Genomic DNA, 18,539 nt, shown 5'->3' on the forward strand with positions numbered 1-18,539 from the left:
CCGGTGATCATAAAGACTGCTAGGACAAAAACGCGGCAAGTGGCCCCCAGTTAAGCCGCCTTGCGTTACTACCCTTTGGAAATTGTCCACGTAGCCCCGAAGCTCCTCGAGTGAAATACCCCAAGGGTTCTTAGCCTACAGAAGTGAAAAAAGATGTGGCGTCTGTAACTATTTGGATGATAAGGTTTTAAAATTTCATTTGCAGCAGTTAGCTGGTTTTCTCTGCATTGTCCAGAAATAACTTTTAGTCATATATATGCACTGAGCATGTGGTGAAAATATTTTTCAACATTGACTAGCTGCATTTTAGGCAGTCAGATTCTAAATAAGAAATAAAAGTGGGCGCTCTTTAATGGAAAATTTTTATTAGAACGAGCAGTTGAGGAGTAACGCAATAATGATTTCCAAAAGCACGTTAACAGCGGCGGAGGCAGCTCGATCAGCAGACCGTGTGAGCCTGTTCCGCATAAGCGATTGTTAGAAGATATGTGTACTATATTTTTTTGAAATTTATTTAAACAACATAAGCGTATTGAGGAACAATATCTGACATGTGGCTGCGCATCGAGTCTGCTGATTGTCAAGCTCGAATCATTTTCTCTCGTACATATTCGGCTAGGACAAACAAGTGCGACGGGCAAGCGTGACAAACCTTCTTTTTCAGGCCTTGTATGTCATCAGATGAAACGGATACTGTGCTCGCTTCAGCTCCTATTGGCCACCTGTCTTGACTGCTGCTCGGATTGATGGCTGTCCTCGATGAATCGGTCTGCGTCCTTGCGCAGCCAGGCCTCAGCCTTCAAGAAATCACTGAACTTGCTGATGAACATAATGTAAGTTATTCGTTAAGTATTTCAGTATGATTCTTTATTCCAGACATGCGAAGGCATATACATGGCTCAGAAGACGAGAAAAAAAAAGACGCTCAATTATGGCTTGACAATTGCAAGAAAAAAGTTTCGCATATCTCACGCACCTTGCAAATCGACGTTAGGCGATGCCTGCCGATATGAGGACGTTAAATACACGCACTACCAGCATGAAGTAAAGTAGACTGAAATGTTTCATTAGCCCGTGTTGGTGGTTACGTGTGCACACATAACGAATACGTATGCATCTCTGACGTATCTGTCGCGTCCATGTGTCGATGGGTCACTGTGAAATGTGAGCACCAGGAGCTGAAGTACAGTTGTTTCTGCGACCGTCCGTTAATGGAGTGATGAGGGGTCCCTGTACACTAAAGAACTAGGTAATTTAAATTGACACCTCTTATAAAGAAGTGGTCAATGACATATGCGTTCCTCGTAGTGGTCACGAAATTTTCAAAGGCTATGTCTACATAGGCAACGTCTTACAATAATTGTGTGAATCAGGTCAGGTTGTGGTTTAAAATAACCACAATAACGATGTAAGCGACAATGAGAAGTGGTACGCTTATATGCCTTGCTTGTGCAAGCAAGTATGGCGGCCCTGGATGCTGCTATAAAAAAAGCTTTAGTGGATGGCGCTTTACTGCAATTGCCGTTATAGGTCGAGGGATCGAATCTTGACTGCGGCGACTACATTTTCGATGGAGGCGAATTCTTGTGGGCCCGTGTGCTCCTATGGGTGCCCGTTAAAGAGCCCCAGGTGGTAGAAATTTCCGGAGCCTTTCACTACGGCGTCTCTCATAAGCACGAAGTGGTTTTCGAACATATAAATGCTACTTATCAATCAGTCAATACGATTGCTGTTATCTCAACGTGACGGGTGTATGATACAAATACATATGTACTGTTTATAAGAATGCATAGCCAGGACTGCAACCATAGTTAACGTTTTACGAACATTGCGGTATAATTGACAACCAATTCCGAGAACTAAGACACATACTACGATTAGACTATTTTTTGAAGGCTGTAGTCCGTATACCCTGTGTATAAACTTGCATCGATTTACATGAATGCGGTATTTTTTGCTGGTTAGATGCAACAGCGCTTTTATTATGTTAAAATTTCTGAATATTCGTTCGAAATGAGGTGGTATAGTATTTCAGGCATATATCTGGAAACAATTTGCCGTACTATTCCAAATTAGTTGAAGTAGTATTCGATAAGTATTTGTAATCGATTCGGCTTAATGACTATTCACTTCAGTTCTAAATTGCACTCTTCGCACATCACTAAGCAGAGGTGGCCGACATTTCCAGTGTCTCTCATAATCATATCGCAATTTTGGGACATTAATGTCCAACAAATTTTATTACTTTACCTAATGCTTTGTACAATTTCTATTATACTATCTTCAGCCATTTAAATATGGTACAAATGTATTAGGCCGTTGTCGAAAGAAAACGTTCGCTAGATAAAGGAGACGAGATTACGACGTCTCTACACTCTAATATGAAATACGTATTCACGCGATAGATGATGAAAAATTCCATGAGTCGATATGGCTTTGCTTGCTTTTGTATATCGCTCATCTGTAAGAACCTTACTGATCACCTTAATGGTCATCACCTCTACGGTGGTGTTAGTGGTAAACATTTCATCACCCTTTGAAGAAAGTCTTTGTGCCGCCTTACCGTCATTGCTCACTCTTCCATGCAGATTACGTCTATGTTCTCATTTCCGACGTGACTTCAGACTTTAGCAGAAGAGATGCTCCGTGACGGAAAGCAGATCAGGAGCATTCGTCGCATCGGCGTGGCCGGTGGTGTACTTTCACAAACAACGTATGATGCGGCCTTCAAGGCATTCGAGAATCTCGACAGCTTGGTCATCATGTACACTATGACGGAGAGCGGTGGCATCGTCTGTTCAACTTCTCTGCACGAGGCGGTAGGAATTGGCATGGGATTTCCAGGGGCCATGGTTGAAATCAAGGTATTTGTATAACTGTTCACTACGAGTTGGAACGAATAGAATTTTGCAGTTTTGAAACTTGGTTCACGAGCACTATTTTCGTATTTTTGTGTATTTATGAAAGGAACCACCACCAACTCTAAAGGAAAGAATATCTCGAAATATTTTCTTTTTGTTGGGAACGTACCTAGCCCAGCTGCATTTTGTTTGTCGTAGAATTGGTGTATGTCAAAAAGATTGTGGGGCACACAAGTTAGATGATTTTTAACGCTCTTGTGTAAAGAGCACATTTTGCAGAAATTCCGGCGTCGGCAATGTTGGTTGTGAGCGAAAAAATATCTTCTTCGTGACCGAAAGTTGATAGATACAATCGAAATTATTACTGTTTAGTAATTCCGGCTCCGAGTTGGAAATCAAACTCGGGTTGTTTGCGTGTCCAGCGGGTGTTCTACCACACAGCCACACGTTTGTTTGCGAATACGATGAAGATAATTGCCTCTGCTTGGAAATGCAGTGATAGTAACCTTCATGCTTTACAAACACACGTGACCAGATGTCCATCGGGCACCAGAACATGCGAGTAGCATAATGACTTCCATGTTTAAAGCCAGTCACCCACTACAAAAGGCACACGCGTCCCTGCTCCTATTCTCTAAATTCGACGTAGCCGGTGCATAACTAGCTCGCAAATATTTTATTCATTTAGTATTTGGAGTGTGCACTAAGGACAGGATATAGCTGTCAACTGTTAAATTAAAGCTTAAGTAGCCCCGAAGTTCCTATTGCATGCAATTATGTGGAGACTCTCGGCTGGGTTTTGCCACCGGAATCGCCGTCACTACCCATGTATGTATAGGTATCTGTATATATGAAAACACAAGAAAGGAAAATAATCCTGATAAAGGCTTTGATGCGCGGAATCGAGACACCGAACCTACGTTTGTGAACGCGCGGCGTTAGCCACTGAGCCACCAAAGAGATCTTTTGAACGACAATCTATTTATATCTACCACTGGGAAATAGTGCATTCTGAGCATTACGAGCGAGACAGCGTGATGAGTGCGCTCAGTGTAGTTCAGCGCAAAGATCTGCTTCTAGCTCGTTGCTATGCGCCGATGCATGCTCATTTCCCACGCATGCTTTGCTCCGCGGAGGGAGGGGGGCTTTATCCGCGCACTTATCCTGTGGTTGGGGAGAATCGCGCGCCTTTGGCTTTGATCGAATGATTGCGTTCAGTTGCCGAACGGACAAAGATCACTTCGCTCGCTGGACAGGCCGGGTTGTCGAAAAGAGCGTGCTAAACAAAACGAAGTAACTGGGACAGTAGTTAGTTTGCACTCATATCTCTACCGATGATAACATTTTGTGCATTGTTTTTGTTTAAACGGCACGTTGATTGCCAATCTGTAAACATTGTTAGTTAGCTGTCATCCTGTGTGTATTGTTTTCGTGTATTTTTTGTGCGTGAGCAGAACGCTGCACGTTTCAATGTGCTTGCCGTTCTCAATGTTTCATTCCAAGTTTTTGATGTCGCATTCATTGCATCGCCCTTGCGTTGAAACTGTCACTTTTTCTTGCTTGAGCAAAACAAGGTACTCCTGCATGGATGGATGGATGGATGGATGAATGAATAAACTTTATTGAGACTTTCGGAACGCGCTTCATCTCGTAGCGGGCCGTTTTCACGTCGAAACAGAAAGACAAAGTCTTTCTACTGCGTCGCATCTGAAGAAAAAAAAAGTGGGATTACACTACTCTTTCCACAGGACCAAAATAAAGTTCTTTTCCTGCTTCCTTCCTCGCACTCGTTGTGCAAGGCGCCCGCAGGGGTGTCTGCTCAAGCAGGTGTTTTGTGAGTGGTGTTACCACGGACCTGAGCCTATGGGCGGGGGGGGAAGGGGGGAATCAACTTTTTTTTCACTCTTAGCCGTGCATGGCATTGCCATATCTGGGGAAAGTAAATGTGGGGGTAGTGTGACTTACTCTGGGTGATTGGATTTCTAAGGCCTCCTGGCAAATGCAAGGTACCCCTTTAGCACCGGCTTGGCGTCTTTTTCGATCTTTCTCTAAATATCTATTTTTCTTTCTCCTTTCAATTATACCTTTTTCTGTATTGTCTTCTCTTCCATTTATTTCCTTGTTTCCTGGTGGCAAGTAATATCTTTTGACGTTTTAAGTCAGATTTGGTTATAGTAATGGCGTGCTGCAGGCTTTGTGCAGACCAGCTCACATGTTCTGTCACGTTGTAGGCGCGGTTGCCGAACGAACAACCTTTTTCGTGGAATCAAACTAATTACCCACGAATCGCCCCACAAAGAAGTGGCGTACAGATGCAAGTACACATCCCCCCCACAAAGAAAAATAAACATGACTCAGTCTCCAAGTACCACATTAGTCATTGTGCGTATCCTGACAAGAATGCTCGAAACATATCACCACTCCTTGCACCCAGGCACCTCACTGAGACAATCGGAAATAGCTACAAGGCCACGAAGATGGCCATTGGGTACTTTCTGGTGGAGGTCAAGAGCGAGACTCCGTATGAGAAGTTCACTGACCTTGTAGCGTTTGAGGAGAAGCCAATAACCCTCGCCGCTGACCGAGCCATGAACACCGTCGAATAATTCTTGTCAGACGACAACTTAGTAGATCTTTCGGATGAGGCACTTCTAGGTAGTGGATATGCTGAATGAACGACCACGTGATATATAAACAATGATTTTTCGTATAGTTCAATTCAGTATATTATGGAATGATTATTGGCGTAGACAACAATGCAATGTTTTTTTTCACGTCGTCTTAGTTTCAGTGTTTCGGAGTTATGTCTTTCGATTATGAGTAACACCAATGTTTTCCAGATGATAACTCAGCTCGACAATATAACGTTTCATTTTAAAGCTTCCTGTTAACAGTTATCTGCCGTTGTATAGGCCTGATTGTGTGTGGTTTGTAACGGATGCAATTTTTTAATGAACAAATTTTGACCAAGAAAACATTTTTTTTCGACAGTTTGGGAACATCAGTTTCTATTTGAGGTATATTTCTGAAAGTGACGGTGATAAGCAACTTGCAGGCATGTCCACTATCGGGAAATATTCATAAATAACAGCGCCCAGATTAGAAGAAAACCCCTGGCACACGCAGGTAGTGGACCCTGTGAGTAGAGTCAAGCTGGGTCCAAGTGAGCCAGGCGAAATCTGCTTCCGTATACCGACAGTGATGCGTGGCTATTACAAGCGACCAAAAGAGACAGCGGAATTCTTTGAAGGAAATGGCTGGTGCCGATCAGGTGAGTGGCAGTTTCAGGCACATTAAAGAGACAGTAAACATAAGCAATAACTTGGTATAGATTTATGAACTGTTAATAGTGATAAACTGCAATTGATGAATATATGTCACTATCAAAAGTTCGTTATCAGCGGAAAAAAGCTCCGTGTGTGACATCAGAAATTTCAGAATGCATTTTTCGCATTTTCGTGACACTGGCGTGACAAAGTTGGCTGAAATTTCTTGTGCCAGGTGATTGACACCCACAGATGGCTACGTACTTCATTTTTAGCTATCAGAATCTGCGTAGGAACCAATATAAACTCCTTAAAAGTCTATGACATTGTGGTGTTCGGTGCGAGACCGAAATTCGAGACTCCACCCGCATTTTTTTTGCGCGTTTTCTGTAGGGAGCCTTCATGTGCGCGCGCCTCCGTGTTTTAGGGTGGTGACAACTTCGAACATGGTTGCTTACTCTGGCTAAACCGGCCGCGATACTTCACGGGCCGACATGTTGGTTCTCAGTGGTCGCTCATTTACATTAAAGGCAGCGTGGGTTTCAACAAGACGGGGGTAGGTTTTTTTCCCTATATAGCAAGTTCTGAAGGATAAAGGATTGTATTCTAATGTTAGCCGCTGTTTTGTAGAAGAGGAAAGACATGTTCGTGGCTCAAGTTTGTTTAAAATACTGTTAAAACAGGCCGTTTTTCCCACCTGTTAGACCCAGCGCATTGGTGGTGTGAGAATATTTAGGGAGCCTTTATTTGCGTACGGGAGAACCTCGATGCCAATGTGAACCTACTTCAATGTCTGCGCGGCATTCCTGAAGCAAGTTCACTTTAGCACTGCAGACATCTCAAAGTCCTCCTGATGCAAAGCTCGAAACCGTGCTGTTTATATGATGGTACCCATAGCGATAGGGAAGGCAGATGAAACAACTGGGTAGCTCGCGTTGTTCTTTGTAAACCGCATAACTTCGCTAGCCTGTTTATCATACCTGAAATATTGATTTTGTCTGCAATATAATTTCATGCAGCAAACATAGTTCCTGCAAATGAGTCTGTACAATAGACTGCTTAAAAACCTTACCAGCCGTAAGCATTTCCCGAAAATAGTAGGGCACTCAATCATATTACACCAACCCTCCCCCCACAAAAGCCTGTATATTAGGCTAAAAGAAAAACAAAGGACTGCAACAACAGGAAAACCAAGTTTTTTCACGTCATAGTTTATTGCTAACAGCATCTAAACGGCGTATGACCCTAATTTCTTCAAACCGTCCAGCCTCCACTGCCAAAGGCTCGTGTCCTCGCAGTGGGCCTGAGATACACCAAGAAAACGAAAATTCACACGCGGCCCCGACGACGCATAGGGAGTCCATACTCATTTTCTCTACAAGCACTAAATAAAAACTCAGTTTACGACATCAAATCATCTATGTGGCTCGTTATGAAACAAAAGAACGACAAAAATTACGATGCAGAACATAGTGCATATTTGAGTTATGGGCCAACAACTAACTTGCTTAGTGCACATATGCTGCACCATTCAGGACCGACAGACAGACAGAAGGACGGACGGATGCAAACATTAATCTGTCACATTCTATGTGAGCGAGTTTTGGTGTGGTTGTGCGTATGATTGAAGGGAAGAACGAATACCTCATGGCAAGTCGCACAAAATTTAGTTGTGTTGCAAATGAGCAAGACTACAAGAGTCTACAGAGAACGCGGTCGTCGGCTCGTCTGCCTGCCTCTACAAATGCCCTTCCTCAGTGACCTAGGAGAAATTGCAGGAACCCGAACACCTGCCAGCAAAGTAAGACGTGAACGCGAGCGTTTGTAGGTGGTTCACGGGCTTGGCGTTTTCAACAACGAATGCGGTGACGGTTTCGGAAACCGATAAAGCGCAGATATGGAATGCATGCAGGACCACACATTCGACTAGTCATATCATTCTATTGGTCGACCATGCTTCGACTACGAGGATAAACAAGCATACTCAACCAGCTTTCACTTGCATAGCCCGGCGTAGCCGAACGAAGCCTGATTCATTTATATACTGTGCACGTTGTCGTGTTCACTTTGCTCATTTTGCTTTTTCTCGCATGGCTAAGTCAGCCCTTTCAAGAGATGTGCGGTTATATACTCAACCCTCTCGCAATACAACGGGTGTTCACCTCACAAAGACAGGGAGAAGTAGTTGGCTCCAAGCAGTCTCACTTCATATGTGTAATCCAGCGTTTCCCTTGGCTAGAGCAAGTCGGGAAGCGGGACAGTCTTCAGGTGGTTTTGTATTGCAGCATGCAGCACCCTTGCATTTACACTTCAAAGTCCTTGTAGGTGCGCTTAGTGCAAGAGTGGTGTCGTAGCGTAAGCTACGTCTACGGTGTAGCCAAACGTAGCTCATACCGCAGCTTGCACACCCGCGCCAATATGCAGCTGGTGCAGTGCGGCGGAGCAGAAACGCCTGGCTGCAAGAAGCAACATGGCGATAGTAGGCATAGAAACCGGGACTGGCAACATGGTGCTTTAGCGGGTGGCGGCAAGTGTCCGGTAAAAGGCTGACACCACCCTAAAACACGGAGACGCGCGCACATGAAGGCTCCCTTGTTTTCTAGCTTACCAAGTGCCATGATGCGGTAATAGTGCTGTTTGCGGGATTTTCTAAATGTACTTTATTATTGCGCGAAAATTAATTTAGCTGTTTAGTGGCCCATTATATCGATCCATATTTCCTTTGCAAAGTGGTACCTTGACTCTCAGTCCTCGCGTCACTATACTATGTCATAACAGTGCCACACATGTCGGAGTGTTCGCCGATTTCTCTATAGTAAGAGAATGCCGTGTGTTTATGAAAAGTGTTTGACGATTTCAAGTACATCATACTCAACTATGAGAGAGCAATGAGTCATCCCGGAGGCACAGTAAACATACAAATACTGTCTAAAGCACAGAAAGCATCTCCGTGCAGCTGAACAGTCATTCGATCGTGTGATCCTGGCCTGTGTTTTTTTTTGCTCCAATGGAGGATAAATTAGTTTTTTTTTAAATCAGCAGCCCATTTCTAATCAGTTAACTTCAACCACAAAACCGCGGCGCTTCTGTCCATCACTTGCGAATGACAGCCGTGCTGGTTGGATTTTTTACTTGAACCGTTAGTACTTTTCTCGCATATTGCAGCACGCGCATTAAGAGTTAAAGGTTCGTCATAATACCTAAAACACTGTTTCGAGAAGGAGCAATCCTGTGATCTCTGGGGAAAATCAGGCCATTCATGTTTATGACTGCAAACCAGTGCCACAAAGATGGGTCATTAATCAGTTATCTAAAATGCGCGAGAGGTGCTTAACTTGTCTCTCAAAAAACTCATAGTGCTCTTGCTTCGATTTTTTTCAGGTGACATTGGTTATTACGACGAGGATGGGCGTTCCTATTTCGTCCAGAGGCTGAAAGAGATGATAAAATGCATGGACAACCAAGTTGTTCCTGCTAAGCTTGAGCAATTGCTGCTTCAGGAGCACTCCGAAGACATTGCCGAAGTGACAGTGGTGGGGCTACCGCACCCTTTATACGGAGAAGCACCAGCGGCTGTGGTAGTGCCCCGGGACCAGTACGTGTGTCGCAAGGCCGCGGGGCTCTTGGCGGATCAGATTAAGGCTACCATTTCAGGTGCGGTTTCGCTTTTATGCCAATAGTGTTTCTTTATATATTTTGAATACTGGTCGTCTCTTTCCGACACCATAGTAGATGGGCATAGAAATTTGACAAACAGCTACAAAAATTATATCGAGACTCGACGAATTTCTGTCGTCATGGGCATGTCTCGTATGTATGCATGTATGTATGTATGTACGTATGTATGTATGTATGTATGTATGTATGTATGTATGTATGTATGTATGTATGTATGTATGTATGTATGTATGTATGTATGTATGTATGTATGTCCCGAAAGTATGGTGTCCATGAGCATTTGAAAAGTCGTGGGAGTGGAACACAAACCGAAAGGCAAGACGTTAAATTCATATAAACCATTTGGCGTCACAAAAGCGGTTTTCTTCTGTTGTCTTGGGTCTTTCTCGATCTGCCAGTATCCACTCAAGTTCATGGAAGAAAATTAGCAAGCGTGCCGAAGCCTGTCAAGGGAGTGATCGATATGTGGGAGTGGGTACACAACTTCCTTGGTCACCTGATTAATATTTCTGTTGTTTACTCAAAAACGCAGGGTGCTGTCTTTTTTCTTTACAAGCACTACAGGGGATGCCCAGGGGCTCTGTGACGGTTGAATAACGTCATCTTCGAGCATTTTCGCACTTGTTACTGTATGACTTCGCGTTCCTTTAGAGCTACACGATAAGGATTCTGGTGAATAGGTCTCGCCATGTCTTTAGTGATTATTCGATGTTTTGTCAATAGTGTTCGACCGACTCATGATGTCGAAGAAAAGCAGTCTCTGAATTCGGCTGGCAGCTGAAGAAGTCTCCGGCGGTCGTCCTTTGACAGAGAGGGGCCAACGTCAAATACGTGTTCTGGTTCTTGATCAGGTGCTTCGTCCAATACTGAGAAACATAAACTGCCTTGCAATTTTACGATATTGTCGAACGAGCTGATAGCTGTGTCCTTTGGAAGGCACCGTCGCTAAACATTAAAGCTGGTCAACAGCAAGTTTGTGCGTCCACCAGTGAAACGGACGATACCTCGTGCAATTGAAATGCCATAGCTAAATAGTAGCGAGCCAGTTCGGTCGGCAATACCTTCACCGTCAAACGATTTGTGCCCTTCCACCAAAACAAGAGTGCCTAACCGTGGCGGGACGACCACATCATCATCAGTTATACGTGAAGTGTTACGTATCGCGCCTGAACAGTCGACTAAACTAGGGCTGTTGCGTACCTTGATTGAACAGTCAGGGATGTTGATGACAGCGCCATATTCTGTTAAGAAGTCAATTTCTATGATCAGGTCCTTGCAGCATGAGGTCAGGATGACGAACGTTAACTCGAAGAAAGAACCACCGATGTCGAGTCTTTCTGTGCACCTTCCGACAGGCATCAACAGTTCACCGCCTGCCATTCTCAAGTGAGGTTCCGTCCACGTAGTCTTTACTTTCCTGAGGCATACGGCGAAGTTATCGCTAATAATAGAAAAGTCGGCACCAGTGTCTACAGGGGCTGTTACTTGCTGTCCATCTACAAAAACGGTAAGATCTGTCGTCAGTTTCGTCGGTGTTATGACTAGTCGGCTTTACGGCGTCTTGTGTTAAGAGTTACAGGGGCCTTTTTTTCGCCTAGACGGCCTGCAACTCCACCCTCGGAGGTCACCGCCTTCAGTATGGGTGACCTCCTTCCACTGACCTCAGCAGTAGTGTGGTGGTGTGACGAAGGTGAATAGGAGGGAGAGCGTGGTTGACGTCCCAAACCTGGCTGATAGTCAAGCACACTGTCGTCATTGTTGGCACGGTGGTTGTCAAATAGGACCGAGACAAGGGGGTCCTGGAGAATCGGCGTCCTCCAGGCATGGTGCGTAGTCGTCGCTGGGGCGTCGATTGTCAGACGATGGCCGAAAGTATGAAATGTATTGACGTGGTGCCAGAAAAGACGGGAAATGTGGCCCACACCTCCGCAGTTAAAACAAAGCGGACGCCTGTCTACAGTGCGCCGGGTGCCTGTTTTTCGAAGCTGTGGACGCCGCAACGGCTCGTAATGTGGTGAACGCCACGTCATGTCGGGAGACGGCTCTTCGTACGGCGGCATGATGGCAGGGCGTCGTGGTGTCTGTTCGTGTGGTGGTGACCAAAGAAGGGCTGCTGGTGGCACGACTGCGCAACCGTTGGCGGGCGGCGAAGCGCGGCTGCGAAGCTCATGGGTCGTTTATCGTGAGCAGGATCAGTTGTTAAAAACGCTTGGCGTATTTCTTCGCAAACGACTTCAGTGACAGACGCCGTGGGTGTGTCCGCGACCGGTGTCCACAACTTCAGCAGCTCTTCGCGAACAATCTCTCTTATGAATCGCGTAATGATGTATGATTGTCCGACGTCGTAGTGGTGACTTGATTGTGGGCGCTGTTGCACAAGCGATCGTACTGTCGGCATCGTAGGTGAAGCGCCCGTTCGATAGCCGTAGCTTCTTTGATGAAGTCTGTCACGGTGCTTGGTGGGTTGCGTAAAGTCCGGCAAACAACAGCTGCTTAATGCCTCGCATGGGGTAGCGCGACTTCTTGTCACCGGTCATGTGCGGGTCAGCTCTACGGAAGAGACGGGCCATGTACGCAGCAAATATTTTGACTGTTTCATTGGGTTTCTGAACCTGTAGCTCGAGTAATTGCTGTGCGCGGTCACGCCGGTCGACAGGGGCAAGTGTGTCAATCATCAGCTGTTTAAAGTGACTCCATGTTGACAAACTGCTTTCTCTGTTCTCATACCAAGTACGAGCACTGTCGTCAAGATAGAAATAGGCACGGGGGAGCCTTTGTTCAAGAGACCACAGATTGATGTTGGCGACACGTTCATATATTGATCAAGCCAGCCTTCCACACCTTAATGTGCGCCACCGCCAAAGCGATCAGGCACCAATGGCGAAAAAAGGGTTACCTGAAGTGGGGTTGGCGGACTAATGTCTCGTAGTAACTGTTGTGGACTGGCGGTGGCCATTGGAAGAGGTGAGCGGTGCCTTGGGGGGGGGGCGGCTCATGCGTAGGGGTGAACTCTGGAGGAGGCCTCACAAGCGACGACTGAAGCGACGCACGGGAGTTTCTACAATTGCGTCCGGGCTAGATGAACGGCTTCCCATGGGAGTGTAGAGCATCAGGCGGGGTTACAAGCCAGCACGTCCACCAGTGTTGTGGTGTAGCGAGAACAAAAATTATTAGAAACAGCTTGCGACGGTGAAACAGGCTGTTTGATGATGATGCTGATGTTAATGATGATAATGATCCTTGTTTCAAAATCAACTGTATGCCGAAGACCATCTTCGTCTTTCTTTTCTAAACCTATTGTCCCGCTGCCAGGAGTCTGCAAAACACCTCGAATGTCGTTCTCTTCTACGCATATATCTGTGACATGTATGTATGTATGTATGTATGTATGTATGTATGTATGTATGTATGTATGTATGTATGTATGTATGTACGTATGTATGTATGTGCGCATGTGCGTATCTACATACGTAGGTAGGTATGTAGGTAGGTAGGTAGGTAGGTAGATAGGTGGGTGGCTAAGATAGGTAGGTAAGTAAAGCCACAAACAAAAATAAATCGGTAGAATAAATTTGCGACATGCGCTGTTGAGATTTGAATCTGTGACTCCTGACTCCGCAGCCTACCGCTTTAGAAAGCGCTGCCACGTGCCACTGGGTACTTGAAATGGTAACGGTGAGCATTTACCGCTGCTGGTACGCAGATCTCGGAACGCTTCGGTGCGTTCAGTACCACCCTCCAGATTGTGCTAAGGGTGCGCTTTAAAGCAGCGCTACTTGATCTTGTTTCAGCTATTTTTGAGAGGCGCATGGAAGAGAGGCCTATTTTCGTACCAATTCGCAGTGTGCGATGCCGGACAAGCAGTGCATCTAACGCCATACCGCAGGAGGCGCTGAGGGACACTCCACGCGCCGTTATGTTCAGTGAGGAGACGCTGGTGTAGTCAACATCTGCTGATCAAATAGGAAGAAGTAATAACTGCGCCAGCTTTAAATGTGTGCGTGTTGTGTGTATATCTGTGCATTCTTATCAGGTGTCATTCTTCAGAATGGAGGTGCGGGCTGAGAGTGATGCGCTGATCTAGCATTAACACTGGCGTTACATTAGTCTGTAGGCTGATCTAGGTTCTTCAAAAAATGGTTCCGCTATAACGCAGAGACGAAAGTTATGTACGTTTACATAGAGTTGTTTACCAAGAGGGCCCTTGCAAAATCTTGATTTACCTCGTGATCTCATTCCTAGAAATCGGCTTGGTAGAAAAGGGCTGGTGTGTATCTTAGTTATCTTGAGCTGTTTTACCCCAGCGACATTGCGGCAGATGGGGTTGCGCGTACTAAGTATTTCCAGGTTTCGTTTACCAGTGTCTATTTACCACTTCTAAAGCTGTTCACTTCCGGCTAAGTATTCCGATGTCTCAGTTGAGTTACGTGTATTGCTGGCTCAGGGAAGCACTTAGGACAAGTTTCGTCTGAACATGTAGACACGTACGGGTGAACCAGCTTACAAAAAGTACCGCAAAAAAAACAACCATAATGGCATGTCGAGTGGTATGCAAAGGAGATTTGCCTCAGATAAGTTGTCACTGTAAGTAATTTTCAGCGTAAATAAATTGTATATGGCTGTAAATAAATTACAGCCAAGTTCTTTCGAGGATACCTTCTCTTGCAATATTATTTCACCATGATTAGAGTGTCGTTCTCACTTTCCGAAAAGCACTAAGTTTGGACGCCCTCAATAGCTGCGATATTAGTGGGCATACTGTTAAATATATGATTCTTTAAATGTACACTAGAGGGAACTCTGACGCTAGTGTCTATATTATTTGCAAGGCGTAGTGCTTAAGCCAGCAGGAGAATGATAAGTAGTACAGAAATTTGTATAATTTGTTCTATCGGCTCCGTTTGATTTCGTGTGGCCTGAGCCACTTTGTAACGGGACGACCATCGGGAAATGTGCAGCAGTTGCAACTCACTGAAGTTCACGTCATGAAGTTCATGAAGTTTACAAACGTTTGCTCTTTTACTTCGAACAAAAACAAACCAGAAGAATAAACATAGCCGCCAGTGCGTTCGAAGCTCGCAGGCACGAAGACTAGGCAAATTAGTGTACTACCCGTCATTCCCATGGGGGTGGAACAATCGTAGCGCCAGAGTCCCTCTAGTTAGTTTCAGGAAGTTATGCTTCGGAAGATTTCGTTCTAATATAAAAGCGCGTGAATCTTGTGCCCTCCCAATATATTGAACATAAAACCTGTGTGTGTTTCCCGGCCAGAGAGAAAGGCGTGCAGTAGCAACGAAGGTTACAGTTACGAGAGTGAGCGATTGGAGGGAAAGCCGTGGTAGCTAGAAATTGTTGAAGCGTTTTATTAGTTTATATTTGCTGAGGCCTAGTTATAGTTGCTATGGCTGAGCAATTCTGCAATATCTCTTCGCAGGAAAACTGGCTATCCACAAGCACCTTTACGGAGGCGTCTTTCTGTTCGACTCCTTGCCGAAGACAGAAACGGCAAAAGTAAACCGAACAGCAATAGTGGAACAATGTGCTCATAAAGTAAGTTTGTAATAAATAAAGAAGTTGCAGTCGTTCAAGCAAATGTGTTCAAATTTTCTTGGTGTTTTCTTTACTAAGGAGACCATAATGCTGGCTTATAGTGTCGGGCAGATAGTCGTTGCTCAAACTCCCAGCACAATATTACACATTTATCGAACTGATGAATACAGAGCAAGGATATAGAATATCTGATAAACAGTGATGTGATTATTTCTCTAAAGTTCAAGGAGCCGTAGAGTATGTGGGTGCAATCAACACCAGTTAAGTATTTTCCGCCTCTTCGTGGCCCACACGTGTCTCTCGGAGAGGTGGCATATAGATTCAGCCGCAAAGCGAGATGTTGCGTTGTGCTTGCGTTGAATCATAATCATCAATAGCGCTGGTAGTGCCACCCAGCGGCGAGGCTAGGTGGCCACACAGAGAAGATTTGGGCCTTTCTATGGCGTGAACCGGCTGGCGCGATTGGTCATCTTTTCACAGGGATTCGCGGCATGCGAAAACTGTGGGCCGTGTCCCGTAGGTGCCTTGTGGTGATTCGATCATTGGAAATGGCATCTTCGCGTAACCTTCTGTTAATTATTCTATTTGAGTGTCTTATTAGGAATATTGTATAAGGTTCTTTCTAGCGCGTCACCAGGGAGGTTTTTGATCGGCTGGCGATATTGTTGTTTGTAAAGGCTGTTGAATGTATGGATTGATTATGGATGATTGACACGATGTATGGATTGATTATAGTGCATCTCTCTGTGCGTGCGTTTTAAGAGCGGCACTCTTGTCCACGACCCCGCAACAAATATTTTATTATTGCTATATTATGGTATTGCGAAACAAAGAGAGTTTGGAGACCCTTAGCTTCACCTTTCAGAGTTAAAAGCAATGGTAAATCTGGCCCTTAGTGCGCCCTTCAACTGCAAAGGGCATACCTAATAACGTTTTGTTACATACACACACACGCACACTGTAGATTGTACCAGCGCGCGCGCGCAAATGTAACATACATTTTTTTTATCTAAAGCCAGAGTCGCAAAGCCTCCAAGATACATGCCGCGCGTTCGCCATCTTGGAGGCCATAAAGGGTCTCACAATGCCTCACAGATGGCTGCAAATTATCTAGCGTTTGCCATTTGCTTGATCAACGCCTCTGGAAAGTCATGATAGGTTTTCCGCTAGATCGACACAGTTTTCTATTTTTAGAGCTGTTTGAAAGTTCCTGTGTGTTTTTAGCGGTGATGGCTCCACTATCTCGGCCTCTTTCTACTTATTTCAGGCCTCTCAAAGGCGCCTACAAATTGCCAAATGAGCTTGTTTTCGCCATGACACCTGCTGAACAACATGCGTTGACCTCACGATTTAGCGCGCGCGCTAAACACTGCACCTCAAAGCGTACTTTTTTTTTAATCTATGAAATCATCCCCAGTAAGGTTGAACTAAAGGCGTACGTTGTCATGGCTGCTAACGGCAAGCCATTCATATACACCCTATACCATTTGGCAGTCTTCAGAGCTCAGCCTCTTCAGCGTATTTCAGTCATCAGTAGCGAGATGGCGCGACGTGTTCGCGTCGCGGGAGCTAAAGTCGTCGCTTTTCGCGTTTCGTTGAGCGCCGTCTCCGAGGCGCATGGTCTCTCCTACGCGCACGCTTACCAGACGCATTATTCTAAAGGGCACAAAGGTCAGTTCTCTTGCTTCCGCAGCTGCGTTTACGAAAAGAAAACGCTGCTTTTAAAGAAATGTGCAAGAATTGTGGCAGTTGTTCACGCTCATTCTGTGTACCTTGTGCGTTCGTTTCATGCGCCTTTCTGGTTGAACAGCCCGCATTAAGGGTCGAGCTGCGTTAGTAGTTATTCCGCCCTCGTCCTGTGTTTGCCCATTTTGTGCGTGCTTTCTGCTTGAGCTGCGTGCTGTACGTTTTGAGCTGCTTGCTTTCCTTCGCGTGATTTCGCAATTTGTAGCTCTGGCATTATTTCTTTGACTCTTGTTGCTAAACTGTGCACAATAAGCGCTCAACTACCTGTGTGAAAACATATTTCACTTTCGTGTTATCATCGTCATCATCCTCATTATCATGAGCCTGACTACGTCCACTGCAGGACAAAAGCTTCTGCCATGTTCTGCCAGTAAACTCACTCATGTGCTTGCTGCTGCCATTTTATACCCGCAAACTTCTTAATCTCATGTGCTCACCTAACTTTCTGTCTACCTCTATAATACGCTTGCCTTAATAACCAGCGGTTATCCTGTCGACGCGCTATTGCCCGGCCCATGTCCATTTCCAGTTCTTGCATTCAACGATGATATCTTTAACCCCGGTTTGTTCCCTGATCCATCCTGCTTTCTTCTCGTCTCTTACAATTACACATACCATTTTTCTTTCGATTGCTCGCTGCGTTGTTCTCAGTTTAAGCGGAACCCTCTTTGTAAGTCTCCAGGCCTCTCCTCCGTAGCTGAGTACCGGTAAGATTTAGCTGTTATATACTATAAAATATCATCTTCAAACGCCACAAGCCTGGAGCGAGCGTGTGCTACTTCACTTCTTCTAATAAACCGTATTCGTTCAAAGCAGTCCTTGATATCGATCGTCTTAATATATTCCTACCTCTTGAGGGATACTGGCAATCTGCCTGTCGTGATTTGAGAGTGCTTGTCAGATGTGCTTCGCCCCATTGTTATTCTAGTTACTTCAACTTTGGGGTTCGGCTCCGCAGTTATTACCTGTCCTAAGTCGACATAGTGTTTTACAACTTCTAGTGCACAATTACCTATCTCGAAGGGCAATTCTGTTCCGAGGTTGTTGTACATTATTTTCGTTTTCTGCAAAATAGTTTTAAGACCTACCTTTCTGCTCTCCTTCTCTAACTCTATAATTATCCGTCCCCTGAGTTACTCTTCCCATTCTAGGCCTCTGAAAACCACCTGTAGGCATGCGGTAAATAGCATTGGGGTGATCGTAACCACCTGCCTTACACCCTTCTTGATTGAGACTCGGTTTCTTTCATTAAAAAGCACTGTTATACCAATGCTCGAGTTATATCAATGCCTACGAAGGGAAACTAGCCACGTTTTCTTTTCGCCAGATTGCGCAGGCATGAGGATTTTTTTAAGTGAACGTAAGTTCCAAAAAAAAAACAGTCGTTATATGGCACTTGCTTACGTATTTTATTTTTGTCACACTGTGCCTGCTCAAA

At 45.0% G+C, this 18,539-nt stretch overlaps 1 protein-coding gene across 1 annotated transcript; it reads left to right on the forward strand.

Annotated features, from left to right (window-relative positions):
• The first annotated feature begins 710 nt into the window (after positions 1 to 710).
• LOC142767791 (luciferin 4-monooxygenase-like) lies at positions 711 to 18,273 on the forward strand. The gene is made up of 6 exons (XM_075870033.1): positions 711 to 833; positions 2,589 to 2,864; positions 5,988 to 6,132; positions 9,509 to 9,781; positions 15,240 to 15,355; positions 18,253 to 18,273. The coding sequence occupies exons 2-6, from the start codon at positions 2,640 to 2,642 to the stop codon at positions 18,271 to 18,273; spliced, it is 780 nt and encodes a 259-aa protein (XP_075726148.1). The 5' UTR covers positions 711 to 833; positions 2,589 to 2,639.
• Positions 18,274 to 18,539: the final 266 nt, after the last annotated feature.

This window comes from Rhipicephalus microplus, chromosome 7 (assembly GCF_043290135.1).
Source record: "Rhipicephalus microplus isolate Deutch F79 chromosome 7, USDA_Rmic, whole genome shotgun sequence".
Lineage (NCBI taxonomy): Eukaryota > Metazoa > Arthropoda > Arachnida > Ixodida > Ixodidae > Rhipicephalus > Rhipicephalus microplus.